This window comes from Phoca vitulina, unplaced genomic scaffold (assembly GCF_004348235.1).
Source record: "Phoca vitulina isolate PV1807 unplaced genomic scaffold, GSC_HSeal_1.0 scaffold8, whole genome shotgun sequence".
Lineage (NCBI taxonomy): Eukaryota > Metazoa > Chordata > Mammalia > Carnivora > Phocidae > Phoca > Phoca vitulina.
The window spans coordinates 48520965-48541703 of NW_022589711.1; the positions used below are offsets into that span (position 1 = coordinate 48520965).

Consider the following 20739-nt stretch of genomic DNA (forward strand, 5'->3'; position numbering starts at 1 on the left):
TGTACTGCTTTCCTATGAAATAAAAATTAGAGATTATTTAAACCAATCCTCATTTCAGGGGAAAAAAGTCAATGTAATGTCCTAACTCAACTCCTTGAATCAATTTTGAGGGGGAAATTAGTATAACAGAAAAAATAAATAAAAGGAAAACTGTAATAAAATATATATTTGTATTTGTGAGTACTTGATCACAACTTACTGTAAAAATCAGAATGAAATGCCTGTATCTATTTGTAGGCTTGGCCTTAATGCAATCTCATACAGATATACTGCTATTGATAACTCCACCAGCACGAGCATGTTACTTTAAGTGATATGATATTCCAAATGGTAAATAACAGTAACTTCTCAGTAAAAGTGAACTGAGCAAGACGAATTCCAAGCTTCTCTTGGTTTCATAGTGGTTGCATAGCTGGAAAATTCAGTGTGTGTTAAAACTGTGTAAAAAAAAGTCTTTCATATGCAGAATAGAACTCTGTTCTAGGTTCAGATAATTACATAAATACATACATATATATATATATATATATATATATATATATTTTAAACTATAAATCAGTGTATGGTGAGACATTCAAGAGTTGTGAGGATGTGGGGTGCCTCGGTGGCACAGTTGGTTAGGCAACTAATTCTTGATCTTGGCTCAGGTTTTGATCTCATGGTTGTGAGTTCAAGCCCCACGTTGGGCTCCATACTGGGTGTGGAGCCAACTTAAAAAACAAATTAAAAAAAAAATTACAAAAAAAGAGTTGTGAGGGTGCGCCTGGGTGGCTCAGTCAGTTAAGCATCTGCCTTCGGCTCAGGTTATGACCCCAGGGTCCTGGAATTGAGCCCCATGTGGGGCTCCCTGCTCCCTCCTCCTCCCTCTCTCCCTGCTCCTCCCCCTGTTTCCTCTCTCTCTCTCTCTAATTAATAAAATCTTTAAAATTAAAAAAAAAGAGTTGTGAGGACTTGCTGGCACATTGCAGAATGCTGGTATCTGTGACATCTGCTCACTAAATACCAGTAGAAACCCCCCCCTTTTTTTTAAGATTTATTTATCTATTTTAGAGAGAGCAGGGGGAGGGGCAGAGGCAGAGGGAGAGAGAGAATCCCAAGCAGACTCCCCGCTGAGCATGGAGCCCAACAGGCGGCTCAGTCCCACCACCCTGAGATCATGACCTGAGCCGAAATGAAGAGCTGGACACCTAATAGACTGAGCCACCCAGAGACCCTAAAACTCCTTTTCATTCCTATGGGTGTTTATTTGTACTTTCTCTGTTTCTTGATTAAATTTTTCGGAGGTATTGTACTAGTTTTATCTGAGATCTAACTTCTAGCTTTATTGATCTCCACTGTATGTATAATATTAATCTTCTATTTAGCAATTTCAGCTTATATCTGAATTATTTTCTTCCCAGTTCTTTGGGTTTCCTTTTTTGTTTTTGTTTTACTTCTTAGGCTAGTTGCTTAATTTTAATTATTTTTTAGTTCATTAATTTTTAGTTCTTTTTTAAAGTAAAACTTCAGAACTATAAGTGTCTTTAAGTGCTTTAATCACATTCTACAAGTTTGTGTACATGTAGTAAAATACATCCATTGTCAAAACTTTTTTATCTTCCCAAACAGAAACTCTCTCCCCATTAAACAATAAGGCCCCAGTCACTCTTTCTGTCTCTATGAATAATTTGACCAGTCTAGGTGCCTCATGGAAGTGAAATTATACAGTATTTGTCCTTTTGTGTTTGGCTCATTCTACTTAATGTTTTCGAAGTTCATCTTTATTAGAGCACATATCAAATTTCACTTCTTTTTAAATATAAACATGCTCTACAGTAGGTATATACCACATTTTGTTTATCTAATCCTCTAAGTTTTGACACATAGCTTTTTCATTCTCATTCAATTCTAGTAAGTATTTTCTAATTTCCTTTATGCTTTTCTTTCTTAACCTGTTTTTTAGAGGTGTTTTAAGATTTCCAAACTTAAGGAGTATTTTTCTAGTTAAATTTTTTTGTTATTGATTTCCAACTTGACTGACTTCTCTTAAGCGTATAGAGTAATTCTAGTCTTTTGAAAATTTTCTTTGTCTCAAAATATTTTTATTTTGTCCTCATTCTTGAAAGAGAGTTTTGTTGAATCTGCTGTATGTTGGCACCTTCTCTGAGAACACTGAGAATGTTCCAGTGTCTTCTGGCTGTCATTGTTGGTATTAAGAAGTAAACTTGAAGTCCAATTGCCCTTTTTCCTCCTTCGGCTGATTTTAAGAACTCTTTGCTCTTTGACCCTAATTTCACTGTCATGTGTGTTTTACTTCAATTACTTTTTTATCCTGCTTTTGATTTATTAGGTTTCTTCATCTTATGGATTTGTGTCCTTCATCAGTTCTAGAAATTTCTCAGCTACTAATTCATCTGGTAAACCAGTCCCTCATTCATTCTGTCCTCCCCTTCTGAAACTCCAGGTAGTTCTATCTTAGGTCATCCAACCTATTCATCTTACTTTTCTTTCATATTTTCTATCTCTTTGTGTCTGTGCTGCTTTCTAAAGTGACTTTCTAAAGATACATACATCTCCCAGTTCACTAATTCTTTCTTCCTCTTCGTCTATACTCCTTTTTACTTAAAATGTCAAATTCCCGTTTTCAGGTATCATGTTTTTTCTTACTGAAAGTATTGTATGTTGGTTTTTCAAATTTGCTTTTTTTTCAAGCTTCTTGACATGTTCTATGTCAGATCATTCCACATCTATTTTACCAGTCTGTTTTGGATAGTTCTCAATCCCAGTGCCTTGTTTTGTTTTCTGAATTTTCACTATGAGATGTTCCTTTTCCTCAGAATTTTATCTTTGGGTATTATTTGAGACCAGTGTTAAAGTTCTTATCATTTTATTTTGCCATTCGCCAGCATGACCATATTCAGTTATACCTATTTGGGAATTTTGGGGACCTCAGAGGTGGGATGAATTCAGACCAAAAAAACGTGCATTTTCTTGTTAGGATTTCTCAGAGATCCTCACCCTCATCCCCCACCCTGCACTATCACTGGACTCAAAATATTTAAGATTTTCTTGTTCCCTTTGGCCCAGAGGGATTTATTCCTGAATTAGTCTTATACAGATTATACTTTTTAGGCCTTAGTCTTATGTGGAAGGGACTTCTATTAGATTTTTCAATTTAGCAGACTCAGTTTCATCACCTGCCCCCTGTGACACCCATCAAAGTGGAATTTGAAGATCTCCAGGGGTTAGTCAAAAATCCCTCAAGAATAACTGGATTAGTAAATTGCTTACTCTCTTGTTCTTGATTTCACTCTGCCTTGGGCTCTATGGAAACATCCTTTTCATCTTAACTAGTCTATCCTTGCATTTTTATAACTTTGATATGTTATCCACTCCTTTATTTATTTGAGTTTGAGCAAAGTTTCTTTTCCACTTTTCCTTCTTTATTCTTTTCCAGTGCCCCAGTTGTGTTTTCTACATCTCCTTCCCTCTTTCCTTTTCCTTTCTGGCTTTGCTACTAAATCGGCCTAGTGTTAATGGCCATTGCCACCAAATAAAAACATTCCTTACCTTCTAATTTGTGGACTTGCCTTCCATAGTGTCTGTTGTCCATTTGAGGTGATTTGGGATATTTTTAATTGGTAATTTCACTCTCAAAGGCATTTGAAGCTTTTTTGGAGTGGGAGGGGAAGAGAGGCCAGTGGTTTGGGAGCTCTTGTAGCTTATTGAGAGATTGCTAAAAGTCTTATCAAATACTGATGTATTATTACATTCATAAGGTACTGAAAAATTAAGGTTCATTATTTATATAAAATGTAAGTGAAAATATAAAGCAAACTGTGCTTTTTAAAATTGTCGTATTTTTTAGTAATACGTGATGTATACTTGAAGTACCATAGTTGATCCAAGTTAGATCATAAAAAAATTAGTAATTTTTACTAGTTTGACTGGTTCCAGACACCACTCCTTTTTTCATTTCTGTTGTATATTTAGCTTCCCCTAGTCTCCTTCAGTAGACAATTGAGGAATTGTCTGTCTTCAAGTCGTGTCACAATTAAACAATGGGCCTGTTAGAGGAGTACAGTGTGTTTGGGGCTTGCTTTTTGTTTCGCCTACTTGTTTTTCACTGAAAAGTAGCAAAAAGTGTTTGAACAGATTTGGAGAGAGGCGCTACTTAATCATTTTTTTAATAAAACATTTTTGGGTAATGATGGAGCAAAACATTGGTAAATCAGAATTTTATCATGGATTGTTTTTATATTCTTTATTCCTTCTGACTAGAAATAGAGGATGTAAAGAACCTTATCACATCATCATCTAGCACTTCTTAGGCATTTGACACCATCAGTAGAAGCAATACACAAAAAAATAACACTGTCTTATGGAAAAGGATCGAAGACTAAGGCCGTGAATCAGCTGTTAGAGGAAAAGTATAAATCTTTCCAAAGATATTTTTGTTAATATTGGGTAGTTTATATGTTGTCTAGTGAAATGCTGTTCGATAGAGAACTAATAAATTTAGGAAGAATAATATTTCATCTGGCAACAGAGTAAAGTACCATAAATCAGTAAATATTATTTTTAATACATGCAAGGATCTGTGCTAAACATTAAAGGAGATAGTACAATGTATAATAATAGTAGTCGTAGATAGTACAATATGTAATAGTGATAGTGGTGGTGGTGGTATAATCCCTGCCTTTCAATTGCGTCAAGTCTTAAGCAGGAAATTCACCTAAAATAATAAACGATACACAGTTGTAATTCATTGCCAGAGTGGTCCTATATTTTTTCTTTTTTTTAAGATTTGATTTTTAAGTAATCTCTATACCCAGTGTGGGGCTTGAATTTACAACCCTGAGATCAAGAGTCACATGCTCTACTGACTGAGCCAGGCAGGTGCTGCCCCCCCCGCCCCCCCGCCAAGTGGTCCAGTCTATTAACATGATTAAGAAAAGACAGAATGAGATTAAGAGTTATTAGTAGACCTTGAATTCTGGTCTTAGTTTTGTTAATAATTAGATTTGTGTGACTTTAGGCAAACTGCTTATGCTTTGGGGCGTCAGGTCCTTCTCATATAAAATAGGAAAGATGGGCCAGATAAATTCTAATCCAACTTTACTACTCTCTGAATTTATTTTCCTGTGTAACTTGTATTCAGAGGATGTGAAGGGGTTTCTTTTTGGTGGTGGTGGGGAGGGGTCATTCTTGTTCAGAGGAAGTAAAGGATCATTTTGCAAATGGATAGACAGAAATGACCTTATATAGGAAATAATTATTGCTGAGCATTGAAAGATTCGGTTAGATAGAGAAATGGCTGAAGAAAACATAAAAATGGAGAAATATATACACAACACAAAGGTGATTTAGGCCAGAAAATTCTTTGGTGTATTTGGGCAACATAAGGCATATGATATATGTGGTGTATTTATATGATATCAGATTGATTCAGTAGTAAATGTCCCAAATATCAGAGTTTAGTCCTCAGTCTGTTGGTTATGGGTAGCTCTAAGCAAAACTTGAATGCATAGAAACTCTTTAGGAAGCTAGTTAGAGCTTTTATCCTCTTCCTCTGAACAGCAGCTTGAAGACATAGATACTACTTAGAGAAATCCTGAGATGAAGTGATGAAGTCATCCTCAGCTAAGCTGGTGTCAGAGTATCAAGGATCATGTGTATAATTACTAAGATCTAATCATTTATGTTGCCATCATATTTGTCATCTTGAGTAATTTCATTAAGGACATCTGTGACCTATATGTTTAATGTTAAATTTCGGCTTTATTTAGACATATATTGCCTACAGGGTAGGTACATCATGTTAATTGGGATTTCCTTGAGACAGCTAATTCAGCCTTATCTATAATGTAGAATCACCAGGAAGAATTTTCTGAAACAAATAATATATTCCCCTTTAGTTCTACTGGACTGAATTTGTGCAGCAAATTAAAAAGCTGCTGTGCAGTATATTAAAATAGAGCAGTAAAGAAATTTTTTTGGATAACCAAAGTGTAAGGAAAGGCTGTGTTCTGAAAGTTGCCCTGTAATGTTCTTTGCTTAGAATTTTATGGAGGTTTTTTTTTTCATACAAATGGCAATTAGTCTCTCTGGCTAACCCAGGAAAACCTACTGATCTTTCTGATTTTTGTTATGAAAAATAATATAGTAAATACCATTGCATGTGTATAGATTTTCAACCATGTTTAACCATGTTAAAGGTTTGATTAGGTTTATATGCCCTAGCTTGGAAATCTAGCCATTTATTACCGTCTCCTTTGTTTAAAATGTGGGGAGTATAGGATGAATAAATCGGGGTCTTCTGCCACCCCAATAGCACATTAAAATTGGGGGTATGAGGGTAAAGTATAGAGCTGGGATATACTTTAAAGCAGCAGTTCTCTAAGTGTGGTCTATGGTACTGTTGGGGTCTATGAGGTCAAAACCTATTTTTGTAAAAGATAATTCTTTGCTTTTCATACTGTTGAAATTTGCATAGCTGGTACAAAAGTAGTAGTAGGTAAAATTGCCTGTGCTTTAACAGAAATCAAGTAGTGGCTGTGCACTTATAGGGTTTTTTTTGTTTGGGGGGGGGCAGAGGGAGAGGTAGAGAGAGACTCTTAAGCAGTCTTCATGCCTAGTGTGGAGCCCCATGTGGGGCTCAGGCTCATAACCCTGGGATCATGACCTGAGCTGAAATCAGGAGTCTGATGCTTAATGACTGGGCCAACTAGGCACCCCCACTTGCAGGTTTTGTTTTTTGGTTTTGTTTTTTAAAATATTTTATTTATTTACTTGAGAGAGAGAGAGAGAGAGAGAGCATGAACTGGGGGAGGGGCAGAGGGAGAGCCAGACTCCCCGCTGAGCAAGAAGCCCGACCCGGGGCTTAATCCCTGGACCCTGAGATCATGACCTGAGCTGAAGGCAGCCACTTAACCCACTGAGCCATCCAGGCGCCCTCCCCTCTGCTTTACTTGTAGTTTTTTTTTTTTTTTTTAAAAAGCTAGTTTTACTTAAGAATGTACTTGATGAGCTCTGGTGGCTCAGATGGCTAAGCATCTGCCTGCAGGTAAGGTCATGATCGAGCCCTTCTCTTATTTATATTAACATGTAGTGAGTATTTTTTGATGAAATAAATATTTAACTTGCTTTGATTTCTCATATAGAATATATAGACATAAACAATATAGATATATAAACAAAAAGTATTTGGGAGCCTCAATAATTTTTAGGAGTGTAAAGGGGTCTTGAGGCCAAAATGTTTTGAGAACTGCTACCTTTTGAAGAAACTAAGTGGCTTTTAATATGCATATGGCATGCATGACCCAACTTAGTTGTGTTGGTCTTTCCCCTAGTAGCTTGTGAACTCTTGGAGAAGAACTAGATCCTCCTTTATTTTCTCTAAGTTATAGCATAGAGTTTTATAAATATTAATGATCATGATAGTCCTAGCAGTATTCAATCTTTATTAGCTCATTTAATCTTTATGAAGTAAATATTAGTTCCTTTTTAAAAATTAAGATATAATTTACATAGCTGAAACTTACTGTTTTAAAGTGTACAATTCAGGGGCACCTGGGTGGCTCAGATGGTTAAGCGTCTGCCTTCGGCTCAGGTCATGATCCCAGGGTCCTGGGATCGAGCCCCCGCATCGGGCTCCCTGCTCGGTGGGGAGCCTGCTTCTCCCTCTCCTCTGCCATTCTCTCCACTTGTGCTCTCTGGCTCTGTCTCTCTGTCAAATAAAAAAATAAAAACTTCTTCAAAAAATTAAAAAATAAAATAAAGTGTACAATTCAGTGGTCTTAAGATATTAAAAAGTTTATACAACCATTACCAATGTCTAATTTCAGAACATTTTCATTCCCCAAGAAAAAACTCCGTACCCATTAGTTGTCACATCCCATTCCCCTCCCCTCTCAGTAACCGCTAATCTACCTGCTGTCCTTATGGATTTGCGTGTTAGGGACATTTCATATAAATGGAATCATACAGTGTGTGGTTTTTTTGTGTCTTTCTTTTTCCACTTAACGTTTTCAAGGTCCATCCATGTTGTAGTACTTTACTCCTTTTTGTGGCCAAATATTCCATTATATGGATATGCCACATTTTGTGTATCCATCTGTTGGTTATCTTTTGGCTATTATGAATAATGCTATGAGCATTCACAGGCAATTTATTTGTGGATATGTTCTCAATTCTCTTAGGTATATTCTGGGAGTGGAATTGCTAGGTCATATTGTAGATAATTCTATAACTTTTTGAGGAACTTATTACATAATTCCTTTTTATTTTCTTTTAATTTTTTAAAATTTTTAAAAAAGATTTTATTTATCCATCTGACAGAGGGAAACACAGCGAGAGAGGGAACACAAGCAGGGGGAGTGGGAGAGGGAGAAGCAGGCTTCCCAAGGAGCAGGGAGCCTAATGAGAGGCTGGATCCCAGGACCCTGGGATCACGACCCCAGCCGGCGCCCGCTTGCTTGCTTGCTTCCTTCCTTCCTAGTTTCAGGGGTAGAGTTTAGTGATTCATCAGTTGCATATAACACCGCTATAGTTAAGAGTCTCTTATGGTTTGTATACCTCTCAGTTTTCGTCTTACTTTAGTACATAATTTCGTTTTAAATAGGCTTTATCATGGAATAATTTTAGATTTACAGAGAAGTTGCAGAGATCATAGATTTCCTGTATACCTATCACCTATCTTCTCCTAATGTTCACATAAACCCTAAAATGTCTGTGAAAGCAAAGAAGCCAACATAGGTACATTACTGTTAGCTAAATTCTAGATTTTATTTGGATTTCACCAGTTTTTCCACTATGTCCTTTTTTTGTTCCAGAGTATAATATTTTCATGTCTTCTTAGACTCCTCTGCTCTGTGACAGTTTCTCAGTCTTTGTTTTTCATGTCCTTGATAGTTTTTTTTTTTTTTAAGGTTTTATTTATTTGACAGAGCGAGCACAAGCAGGGGGAGCAGCAGAGGGAGAGGGAGAAGCAGGCTCGCTGAGCAGGGAGCCCGATGTGGGGCTCGATCCCAGAGCCCTGGGATCATGATCTGGGCCAAAGGCAGACACTTAACCAACTGAGCCACCCAGGCGCCCCCATCCTTGATAGCTTTAAGGTGCATTGGTCAGGAATTTTTGTAGAATGTCCTTCAGTTTGGGTTTGTCTGATGTTTTTCCCATAATTAGACTGCAGTTTTGGATTTTGGGGAAGAATACCGCAGAGGTGAAGTATGTTTCTCATCACATTAGATCAGGTGGTGAGTGATGTCAGCATAACTTATTACTGGAGCTGTTAACCTTGATCACTTGATTAATGCAGTGTTTGCCAGATTTTTCCGCCATGAAGTTATTTTTCCCTTTCCATACCCTACTCTTTGGAAATGAGTCACTAGGTCCAGCCTACACTCAACTCAAGTGGGGAGGGGAGTTAAATTCCGACTCCTAGAAGACGATTTGTCTACATTTATTATTTGGAATTGTTTTGTAAGGATGATTTGGCACCCCACCATTTTATTTATTCTTTTTGGGGGCGGGCAGAGGGAGAGGGAAAGAATCTTAAGCAGTCTCCATGCCCAGTGTGGAGCCCAACACAGGGCTTGATCTGACGACCCTGAGATCATGATCTGAGCCAAAATCAAGAGTTGGATGCTTAACTGAACCACCCAGGCACCCCTTATTTATTCATTTACTTGTATTGATATGAATTGTGTATATTTATTTTATACTTTGGGTTAAATATAATGCTACTTTATTAATTTGTTGCTCCAGTCATTCCAGCATTGGCTTTTGAAAACTCTTTCCTGGGGTACCTGGGTGCCTCATTCAGTTAAGTGTCTGTCTTCGGCTCAGGTCATGATCCCAGGGTCCTGGGATTGAGCCCTTCATTGGGCCCCTGCTCAGCGGGGAGCCTGCTTCTCCCTCTCCCTCTGCTGCTTCCCTTGCTTGTGCTTCCTCTCTTTCTCTCTCTGTCAAATAAAATCTTAAAAAAAAAAAAAAAGGAAAAAGAAAACTGTTCCTGTGTGTGTTCCTATCCTTTTCAAGTACTTCCTACTTTCTGACAATATAAGATACTCTAGGCTCATCTTGTATTTTCCCTGTCCAGGCCTAGAACCAGCTGTTTCTTCAAGGAGCCCTGAGGTGCAGTTAAGTAATTCGCCCAAGGTCACACGTTGAAGTAAATGGTGGAACCAGGATTCCAACCAAGGGAATCTGATTCCACAACCCATGCTCTTAATCACAACATTGGACAGCATGCCGCTGAAGGTGTACTGGCAGTTTCTAGTCATGTTCCATCTGTGAGCCGACCTTAAGGATAGAATTTGTAATCAGTTTACATTAAGTAATTATTGTGCCCTGCTTTAAAGGTTTATTTATTTTATTTTGAGAGCGTGAACACGAGTAGGAGGGGCAGTAGGAGAGGGAGAAAGAGGGAATCCCAAGGAGACTCCGTGCTGAGTGTGGAGCCAGACATGCAGCTGGACCTCACGGACCCACGACCTGAGCCGGAACAAAGTCAGACACTCACCTGACTTCGCCACCCAGGCGCCCCTATTGTGCCCTGTTTTATTTTGTTTTAATCACAGCTATGATGATTATAATCAAGCTGAAAATTACTTGTTAGTCACAGATAACCACTGCTAATATTTTGGTGCATTTCTTTCTTTGAATGCGTACAAATGTATTTTGAAATTTTGTTATATTACCCTTTTTTTTTTTTAAGATTTATTTATTTATTTGGGAGAGAAAGAGAGCATGCACACGAACATGTGAGCATGAATGGGAGGGGCAGAGGGAGAATCTGAAGCAGACTCCGTGCTGAGTACAGAGCCAGATGCAGGGCTTGACCTCACGACCCTGCGATTACCACCTGAGCAAAAACCAAGAGTCAGCTGCTTAACTGACTATGCCACCCAGACATCCCATATTACCCTGATTTTTTAAAATTTAATATGCATAAATGTGGAGCATTCACAGTGTAACCAAAATCTGAACATGCTGTCTGTTGTAACTGGTGATTAAGATGAAAGTGAGCAATCTGTTTTGCCTTGATGTTATGGTCACATAAGAAATAAACATCTGTCTCAATTTATCATGCTCTCAAGTAATCTTCCAAATATTGTTACCTAAGCCTTATCTTTCTTCCATTTGTAGCAGTATATGAGTCCTCTGGTGATGCACACCTGACAGCCCACACTTAAGAACAATCAGTTGCATCTCACGCCAAAGCAAAACAAACCCCCCATGATGTGACCACCTGGTTTGGAAGAATCATCTGACTATGTCATCTGCATCACATTCTTATATTCCACCCCGTTTCTTCTTTTGACTACCAATAGTAACTTCACTTCAAGCAGTCTTTCTCACGATAAGAGATTTTTTTTTTTTTTACTCTCTTCTCCCAGTTCTTCTCTAGCTAGCTCTCCCCAGAAAAGTTTATTTTCCCCCTTTACCTTCTCTCCTTCCTCTTTTGTAGGCTGGAAAATAACTGTCATTATGGCAGATAAAATACACAGTGGTTCTAGTGACACATACTCTTACCAAGGGAAACAAAAGCTATAAGATTTGAAGTGGAATTAGGTACAATAATCTCTTCATTCCTTAATTCTCCTCAAATGATACCTACTTTTCTTCAGGTACTAACATTCAAACTAAATAAAAAAATAAAATAAAATTTATTTTTAATTTATTCTAAATACAGTTGGCATTCTTTTCATTGTACATATACAAAGTTTTGTTCACTTACATGCATTGAATAACTATAATCAAATCAGGATCTAATTACCAATCAAAATCTTGTTTACTGGGGAAATGTGTTGTTTCCTAATCTCATCTGGGTTCTCCCTCTCCCTGCTACTCTGCTTGTGCTCTCTCTCTCTCTCTTTCAAATAAATAAATAATCTTTAAAAAAAAAAAAAAACTTACCTGCAAGTTAAGCATCCCCTTCCCTTTACTGCTGACTTTAAATGTGTATAATCTACTGTTTTTAAAGGCCATATATATATGTGTGTGTATATATATATATAAATAAGGTTTATATAATAATAATATATATATAAACAGGGTTGAAGTTTCCACTGAATTAGTCATGTGGATTAAGAGGGGTTACTTGACTGCCTGCACAGGGCATCATGGGATGACAGAATCTTGGGATTTGGCCATACTCTGGTGTTCGGCCAAACTCTGGATTTACTTTTGTCAGTGTTCCCAGATGGGTCAAGTTCTGTGGGACTGTCTGCAAAGCGTGCACGGGACTAACATATGTAGTTAGAATGTCAGATTTTCAGAGAAACCAAATATTGCATCAGTGGCACATTCTCATCCTTTAGGAAAGTTTATATGAAGGCTAAGTTGTAATCACAAGGCTAGTGAGCATGGAGTCAGATTCTTCATGGGGAGTGGCGTTGGTTGATGTATTTAATAGCAAGCGTTGTATCTCTGCTCTAGAAATTGGACCTATCAGAGACCTATCTTTTGATTGATCGGTCAGAACATAGTCTTCCTCTGCAGAATTCTCTGTTGTTGTTTTTTTTAAAGACTCCATGTTGTCTGTCTTTTCCTTGGAATATATACTCTTAGGATCGATTATCTTTTGATAATTTAGTATCATCATGCTTTCCCAAAACTTACCATAGTCCTCTTGACTTGGCTTTTCAAACATTCCCTCAGCTAACCATTTACCAACTTTGTTAGGGGAGATTACCTATATTAATAACCCATTCATCTCTTACTCATTGAGTTTTACAAATTTTGCAAATTTCACTCTAAATGGATAACCTTTTCTAATTCAGAGTTGGAAAGAGGATAATTATTACTGTTTGTGCTTGTCTAGTACGTACTATTTTTTACCTTGTGATTAACTGTATGATTTTGCCTATCTATTTCAGGCCATATCATAATTCCAAATCATGTCTGATAACGGAGAACTGGAAGACAAGCCTCCAGCGCCTCCCGTGCGAATGAGCAGTACCATATTTAGCACTGGAGGCAAAGACCCTTTGTCAGCCAATCACAGTCTGAAACCGTTGCCCTCTGTTCCAGAGGAAAAAAAGCCCAGGAATAAAATCATCTCTATATTCTCAGGCACAGAGAAAGGTAAATAGCTACTGTCATTTAAAGAGTCTCAATTATTTTATGTTACTGAATTTGATGTCTTTTTAATTGAACTATATAGTCAGTTGAGATTTTTATAGTGAGAACAATAAACAGATCCAAGAAAACTGTTGATGGTGGTATATAGGCACTATTAGAAAGGCTAATTAACCTGTGATAGGAAAGAATAAAACTAAATTTGTTGCTTATCTACTTGTTATATCCAATGAATTTCTATAATCCTCTCCTTCATTTTCTAAGAGAAATGGGCCATAGTTTATGGCTTCCCAACATTAATGAGATTTGGATATTTGAGAAAGATCTAATTAAGAGTTTCTGATTTTTCAGTAGTAGTAATACTTAGCACTTTTTTTTTTTTTAAGATTTTATTTATTTATTTGACAGAGACACAGAGAGAGAGGGAAAACAAGCAGGGGGAGTGGGAGAGGGAGAAGCAGGCTTCTTTTCATCATGTATTCTGTTACGCCCTCAGAAGCATCTGAGGCAGCACTCAGTGATCAATACATTATGTGTCTCCTGCAAACATTAGCTAGTCCAGGGTTTCTCAGCCTCAGTAAGATTGACCTTTGGGGGCCAAATAACATTTTGGTGAAGGGATCTGTCTTGTGCATTAAATGGTCATCTCATCTAAGTTGAAGTCACTGAATTTGTTTTGGTGCCAAACCTAAGGAAAAAATTTGCAGTTTTCAGAGCTTTTTGGACTTTAGAATTAGATAGGAGTTATGGACTAGTAGTGAATTTCAGAGTAAGAATTAGGGATTAGGGGCACCTGGTGGCTCAGTCGTTAAGCATCTGCCTTCAGCTCAGGTCAGGATCCCAGGGTTCTAGGATCGAGCCCCACATCGGGCTCCCTGCTCGGCAGGAGGCCTGCTTCTCCCTCTCCCACTCCCTCTGCTTGTGTTCCCTCTCTCTGTGTCTCTCTCTGTCAAATAAATAAATGAAATCTTCAAAAAATAATAATGATAATTAGGGATTAGTTTATTTAATTACATTAAGCATGACAATATGGCTCTGATAGCCAGTAATAGATCTAAGTGAAGATAAAGATATATTTCTACTTTTATAGCTAGGTTAACATTGAGAAGTAAACGCAAGTGGAAGAATAGTGCTTTATATATAATAATAAGTACACATTTAACTTGAGAGTTAAGAATACATAATCAGTGGAAATTTGAATGAGGTCTTATATTTAATATTAATAAAGAATCAAATCTTTGAGAATTTAGATTTGCAGACAGGATATCATTATGGGACAGTTGAAAACCTGTTCCTTTTATTGTATATCTCTTATTTCTAATTTTGCTTTTAAAATTTCAGTGTGGTTGTAACTGAAAACCCTCATGGAAGTATGTTTTTTAAGTATGTATGGGAAGAGGGCAGACAAGTGTGTGTGGGAGAGCACTGAATGTTCATCTTCCATAGTAGTCAGTCAGTATTTTTAGAGTAGGAAAACCTAATAATGTCAGTGTAAACACAGTATTTATAATTATGGAGGTTAGAAAACAAATTTATGCAGGTTAGTACCAGAAGAAATTGCTGACAGGGTTGAAATGACTTGCCTATAGAGAGCAGAATGCAAAGTGAGGTAGGGGAAGGGTGCCTGGCTGGCTCAGTCTGTGGAGCATGTGACTCTTGATCTTGGGGTCGTGAGTTTTAGTCCCATGTTGGATGCAGAGATTACTTAAAACAATAAAATTTTTAAAAGGGGGTTGTAGGGGAATGCTCAAGATGGGATAAAATGTACTTAAGGACAGCCTTGGAAAGGCAGAAAGCACACAAAATGAAATGGGTAATGGTAGGGTTTGTGAGCAGATTGAACATGCATTTACATACATTCAAAAGAGCATACCCATCTCTCTGATCATTTTGAGAATCTTCCAGTTTTACCTTCTTTTCTTAACTCCACTTTCCCTTCCTTCCCCCCCCCAGAATTACTCATCAGCTGTTACTAACTCAAGGTCCCCCCATACAAAGGGAAGGTGAAGGTACCTAGGATGGCTCTGATTGCATTTATCAGCTCTTGAGATCTCTTACATTTTGTTTTTGTGATTTCCGAAGTCTTTTTGTTTTCTTGTGTTAATCACATTCAAGATCTAATAACTTTTTAGTGTTAATCTTAAAACTTTACAGGCTCTTTATTTTTATTTTTTAATTTATTTATATATTTACTTATTTTAGAGGGAAAAGGAGAGAATCCCAAGCTGACTCTACGCTGAGCAGGGAGTGAGCAGGGAGTGCTGAGCCCCATGTGGGACTCAATCCCCCGACCCTGAGATCGTGACTTGAGCTGAAACCAAGAGTCCAACACTTAACCAGCTGAGCCACCCAGGCACCCCTACAGGCTCTTAAAAAACAACAACAACAACAACAAACTTTGCCTTTCTTATTCAATTCCTATTTTTCTTTTCTCTTAAAAAAATTCTATTATAGGGGTGCCTAGGTGGTACAGTTGATTAAGCGTCAGACCCTTGGTTTCTGCTCAGGTGGTGATCTCAGGGTTGTGAGATCTAGCTCTGTACCAGGCTCCGCGCTTAGCACACAGTCTGCATAAGATTCTCTGTCTCCCTCTCTCTCTTTCAAATAAATAAATCTTGAAAGAAAGAAAGAGAGAGAGAGAAATAAAGAAAGAAAAGGAAAGGAAAGAAAGAAAAATCTTTGCCAAACTAGGGGTCAAAGATACTTTCTTATGTTTTCCTAAAAGTTTTACAGTTTAAACCTTTGAACTATCTGGATTTGTTTTTTATGTTTCTGTAAAGAGAGATCCATATTCACTTTTTTAAAAAACCAGTGTCCCAGACCTTTCATTGAAACTTTTATCATTTCCCCATTGACCTGCAATACAAGCCATTATCGGTCAGGTTTCCACGTATGCCAGGATCTGTTTCTGTGTTCTCTTTATTGCATTGGCTTATTTGTCCCTGAGCTAATACTGTACCGCCTTAATTACTATAGCTTCTAATTCCTTTTTTTTGATACCCAAGAGAGCAAACCTACCAAGTTCTTTTTTATGATCTTTTGGCCCTTGGCTCTTCTCTATACATTTTAGAATTTGTTTATCATATACTTTAAAAAAAACCTGTTGATATTTTGATTAGAATTGCATTGAATTTGTAGAGCAAGATGGGAAGAATTGCATTCAGCTTTGTAGTTGAGAGTAGAGCATCTGCAGTCACTTTTTATAACCTAGTTGGAGAGAGAGAAAGAGATGAAATGTTTGGAGGGTTGGGTGCTCCTTAATTCCTCTCATTCCCTGGGGCTCTTCCCTCCCTTTCCAACCCAGCCTCCCACACTTACTATTCCTTCCTGGAAGCTGACATTTCTGATGAAACTATGACCTGAAACTTTGATGATTAGGAGGAAGAGAGCGCCCTGTGTGTGTGTACTCATATTCATGCTTATATGAACACAGAGATCTACCTGCTTAACCATCCCCAACATTTCTGAACTGGCATTCTCCTGCCTACATTCTGAGCGGCTATTTCTCTCCTTAGTTTTATCTGAATTCTTCTCATCTTTAGGCATTCCTCATTCATTTTGTTCCATGATAAAGAGATTTGTTATAAAGGGGGAGGGCTACAGTATATCGTTAGTCTATCATCTTGAAACAGGAGTCTAGAAGGGAAAAACTGTATTTTTATTAAAAAAAAACCATAATTACCCTAAGATTTTTGCTATCTCTAATATAAAGCCGGATCTAGGGATACTCATTTTATGCTACTCAAATTTACATCCCTATTGCTGTCCTTACAGACAGCTGTTTTCATGAAAAAAAAAGAAAGAAAAGCTGGACTATCTTCAGTTATTCATTTTTGGTTAATCAGTGTCACTGTAAGAGTTAAGAAAATTAGAAATTACATGTTTTATGACAACTTGATTGAACAAATCTTTTCACATCTTGATACATATGTATCATATGAACCCTGTGTGTGATCAGAGATAAAGTGATAAACAAAGCAGATGGTGTCCCTGCTCTCATAACACTAACCAAAACTACAACATAAAATTACGAATTATGAAAAGTGGTAATAGGGATAGTGTAAGATGTCTGTCCTTTCTGGGAAGGCTTCCTAAAGAAGTGACAGTAGAGCTGAAGACTAAAGAATGAATAACTGAAAATAAGTAGGAGGATTTTAGTAGTTAAAATGCCTAGAGAAGAGTTTCAGTGGCCCATCTCCAGGAGGGATCATAGCACATTCATGGGGCTGAGTACAGTCCAGTGTGACTTGAAAGCAGAGAGGAGGAAAGAATAATAGCATGATGTGTGGAGGAAACTGCAGACAGGAGAGGAAGCTAAACAGGTGGGCAGGGAGCAGGTCATAAAGGGCCTTGTATTCCATGCTACAGAGCTCAGATTTTATCCTGTTCCCTAGGGAACCATTACAGAATTTTAAATAGGGGAGGGACCTGGACACATTTTTGTCTTAAATAGGAGAGATTAGTAGCTGTATAGAAAGTAGGTATGTTGGAGGCCTAAGACTGAAGTTGGAAACTAGTTAGGAGGATTTTGCAGTAATCCAGGTGAGAAATGGCTTAACAAGTCCAGTAGTTTTGTTAATAAAAATGGTAATGAGCCACTGTCTTGGCTTATTTTTAAAAAGTTCTATTCAGTCAGCGTTGAATGGTATAGTACTTACTAACCAAGGCAATTTTCTAATTCAGTCTGTATGTACTATCACTTGTGGTTAGTGATGAAGATGACGGAACTGTAAATATCCCTTCTGGTCTAAAAATTGAATTCTAAGATTAATAAGAGTAGCCCATACCCATCTTCCTATTTTTTAGAGAATACCCTTCTTTGTGACGAAACACAAAGGTTTACTAATCTGAAGCTGTTCTGGGTCAACACAGGGGTAATCACTGATTCTGTTAGAGTAGAAATAGGAGAGTCTTCTTTTTAGAGAGATGGGGATTTTTTTAGCCTTAGACTTTAGCTCCAATGTAGCCTAAAAGGTGGTGGTCTTAAAAAATGTGGCAGTGACGTCCTTAGGATTCTTGTTAAGCACCTTCTGTGTAACACATGACATAGGGCCCCACCTCTTAGCAGAAAGTTGCTGCCTGCCTGCTTGTTTTATTGTCTGATAAAGTTGGAAAGTGGTTCTAAGAATCTTGTTTCCCCCTCCTACCCTAACAAGTTGTGGGTTTTATTGAAAGAAGTTTCTTTCCCTGATTCATTACTTCCCAGCAAGTGATCCAGTTGCCTGGTGGACATCTGTTGATAGATGATTGTGGGGTTTTTTGTTGGTGGCGGTCCTTATAGTTCTTGGTTTCCAGAGTTATAAAGGAATGATTCTTTTTATGTAACAGTAGCCTTCCCACAGATTGTTTGATATGCAGACCTATCTTTTTGTTTTAGATATTTTTTTAAAATATCCCTTTCCCTTCCTAAGACAACTGAAATACAGGGAATATTTGTGTGTGTGTGTGTGTGTGTGTGTTATATAAAAAACAAATGAAATTAAATAGATTTTTAGGATACTGGGTCATTTCCTTTATAGTGAACTAATGTATTTAGATGTCTCAAGTTCTGCTTGTTTTTACTTCTTTCCTTTAACTTTTTATTCTGTACTCCTAATATATGTGAAACTTTCTTTAATATATGTCTCTAAACTCAACATTCCCAAGTTGAAAAATATGGCTGGGCCTTAGACACAGATGGAACCAGGAATTACCTTGCTATATGTCTTGTCTTTTTCCGTGTTACCTGGCTTTATTTTTTTAATTTCAGGTTGTTTTTTCTCTCTGTGTTAGGAAACAGCCCTCAACAGTTCTTGGCATTTATTTCTTACAACTTCATTCACTAGTGAGGGACTGATTTTCAGGTGTTAAGTCTGGCTTAGTTTAGATACTCACTCCTGACCCAAGCTTGTTGGCTGGGAGTGTGCGGGGAACAATGGCTAACCTGGCTTGAACTTCATGCCTGCCTTGGACCAGTCATCTGTAGTCACGGTCATTTAAGAGAATAGTATCTTTGCCAACCACATGCATATCAAAAGTGGGATTCTGAGCAGATATTTTAAAAGAAGAGGAAACAAGTACTTTTATAGTACATGAAATTGTTTTTCTGTCATCAATTCAGAGCCATATAAAAAGTAAACTCTTAGTTTATAGTTGGTTAATAAATATTTCCTCCTGTATGCAGGATAGGGAGTTAGAAGTCTAGGGACTTCTAAAGAGAAGTAGAGGGCATGACCTCAGAATACTCACAGTGTAGTTGAAAATGAGAGGTTGTTTATGATAGATTGAACTGTGCATTTCAGTAGAGATAGCAAAATTTGTACTAGACTTAATAGTTACAGTTCCCTCTGCTCCTTGCCACACCTAATGTGCCCTGCCCGCTTACCATAGTCAGATCTCTTGTAAATAAATAGGTGTCAAAGAGACCTAAAAAGTAGATGGACATTTGAGCACAAATCTGTCATCACTAGTCAAAAAAAAAAAAATAGTATGTTTCCTGCTAATGCTAGGTCAGTAGCATCTTGTAAACAAAAAATAGTGTACGGTGACATTCCAGCTGTAGATATGCAGACCTATCGAACAACACGACTTTTAGCTCGCTTATATTAGAAGACTTTTCTGGTTAACAAAGCAGATTGACAATATAGCAGATTGACCACATGCCTCTATTTGCTATCCCTCCCCAGACCCAAGTAAAATGACAGTTAAAAAAATTTTTTTAATATCACAAGGGCAAAGGGAATAGAGGAAGAGACATAATATACATATTTGAAAGATGGAAGGATGGAAAAGTGGTATCTGACTAAACTGAACAGACAAGGACCTATCCTAAGCATTTGCAGATGGCAATGTCTGTGAGAAGTGAACCGGTTTCCTTGTAAAAATCTCAGAGGCTTAGGATTTAGAGACATACAACGTGTGTGTGTGTGTGTGTGTGTGTGTGTCGTGGGGTGGGGAGCTATAATACACAGGCTGAAAAGGGGGGGGACTTAATCGAAAATCTATGTAAGTAGTGTCAGAGGCCCCTTAAGATCCCTTCTTTACCCCATATAGCCAATGAAATGTTTTAAATCCCATCCTCCAGTAGAACAAAAGAACAGACTGATGTTTATATGTATTCGAGGAGAAATTAAACCCTCATTCTTGTCAGAGGAGTCAGTGAAAGGTGTAGCACAGGAATAAGAAAGGCAGATTCCTTAACTATAGGAAACAAACAGGATTGCTGGAGGGGAGGTGGGTGGGGGAATGGGGTAACTGGGTGATGGGCCTTAAGGAGGGCACTTGATATAATGAGCACTGGGTGGTATATGCAACTGATGAATCACTAAACTCTATCTCTGAAACTTAAAAAAAAAAGAAGAAGAAGAAAGGCAGATTCGAAGCAAGTTAACATGTAAAATTTGTTTCCTCTGCCCTGCTTTCACAATACTTGTAGCTTGACTCAAAGCCCTCAGACTAGAGATTGGAAGATTTTTCTCTGGATAAACAAATGTCCTGGAGGGTGCCTGGGTGGCTCAGTCGTTAAGCGTCTGCCTTCGGCTCAGGTCATGATCCCAGTGTCCTGGGATCGAGTCCCACATCGGGCTCCCTGCTTGGCGGGAAGCCTGCTTCTCCCTCTCCCACTCCCCCTGCTTGTGTTCCTGCTCTAGCTATCTCTCTCTCTGTCAAATAAATAAATAAAATCTTTAAAAAAAA

At 37.8% G+C, this 20739-nt stretch overlaps 1 protein-coding gene across 1 annotated transcript in view; it reads left to right on the forward strand.

The window, feature by feature from the left end:
* PAK2 (p21 (RAC1) activated kinase 2) overlaps positions 1-20739 on the forward strand; it is an 82611-nt gene that overhangs the window by 27164 nt on the left and 34708 nt on the right. The window contains exon 2 of the mRNA XM_032406820.1: positions 12864-13071. Coding sequence (XP_032262711.1) covers positions 12885-13071 — 187 coding nt within the window. The 5' untranslated portion in view covers positions 12864-12884. The remainder of the gene's footprint in view (positions 1-12863; positions 13072-20739) is intronic.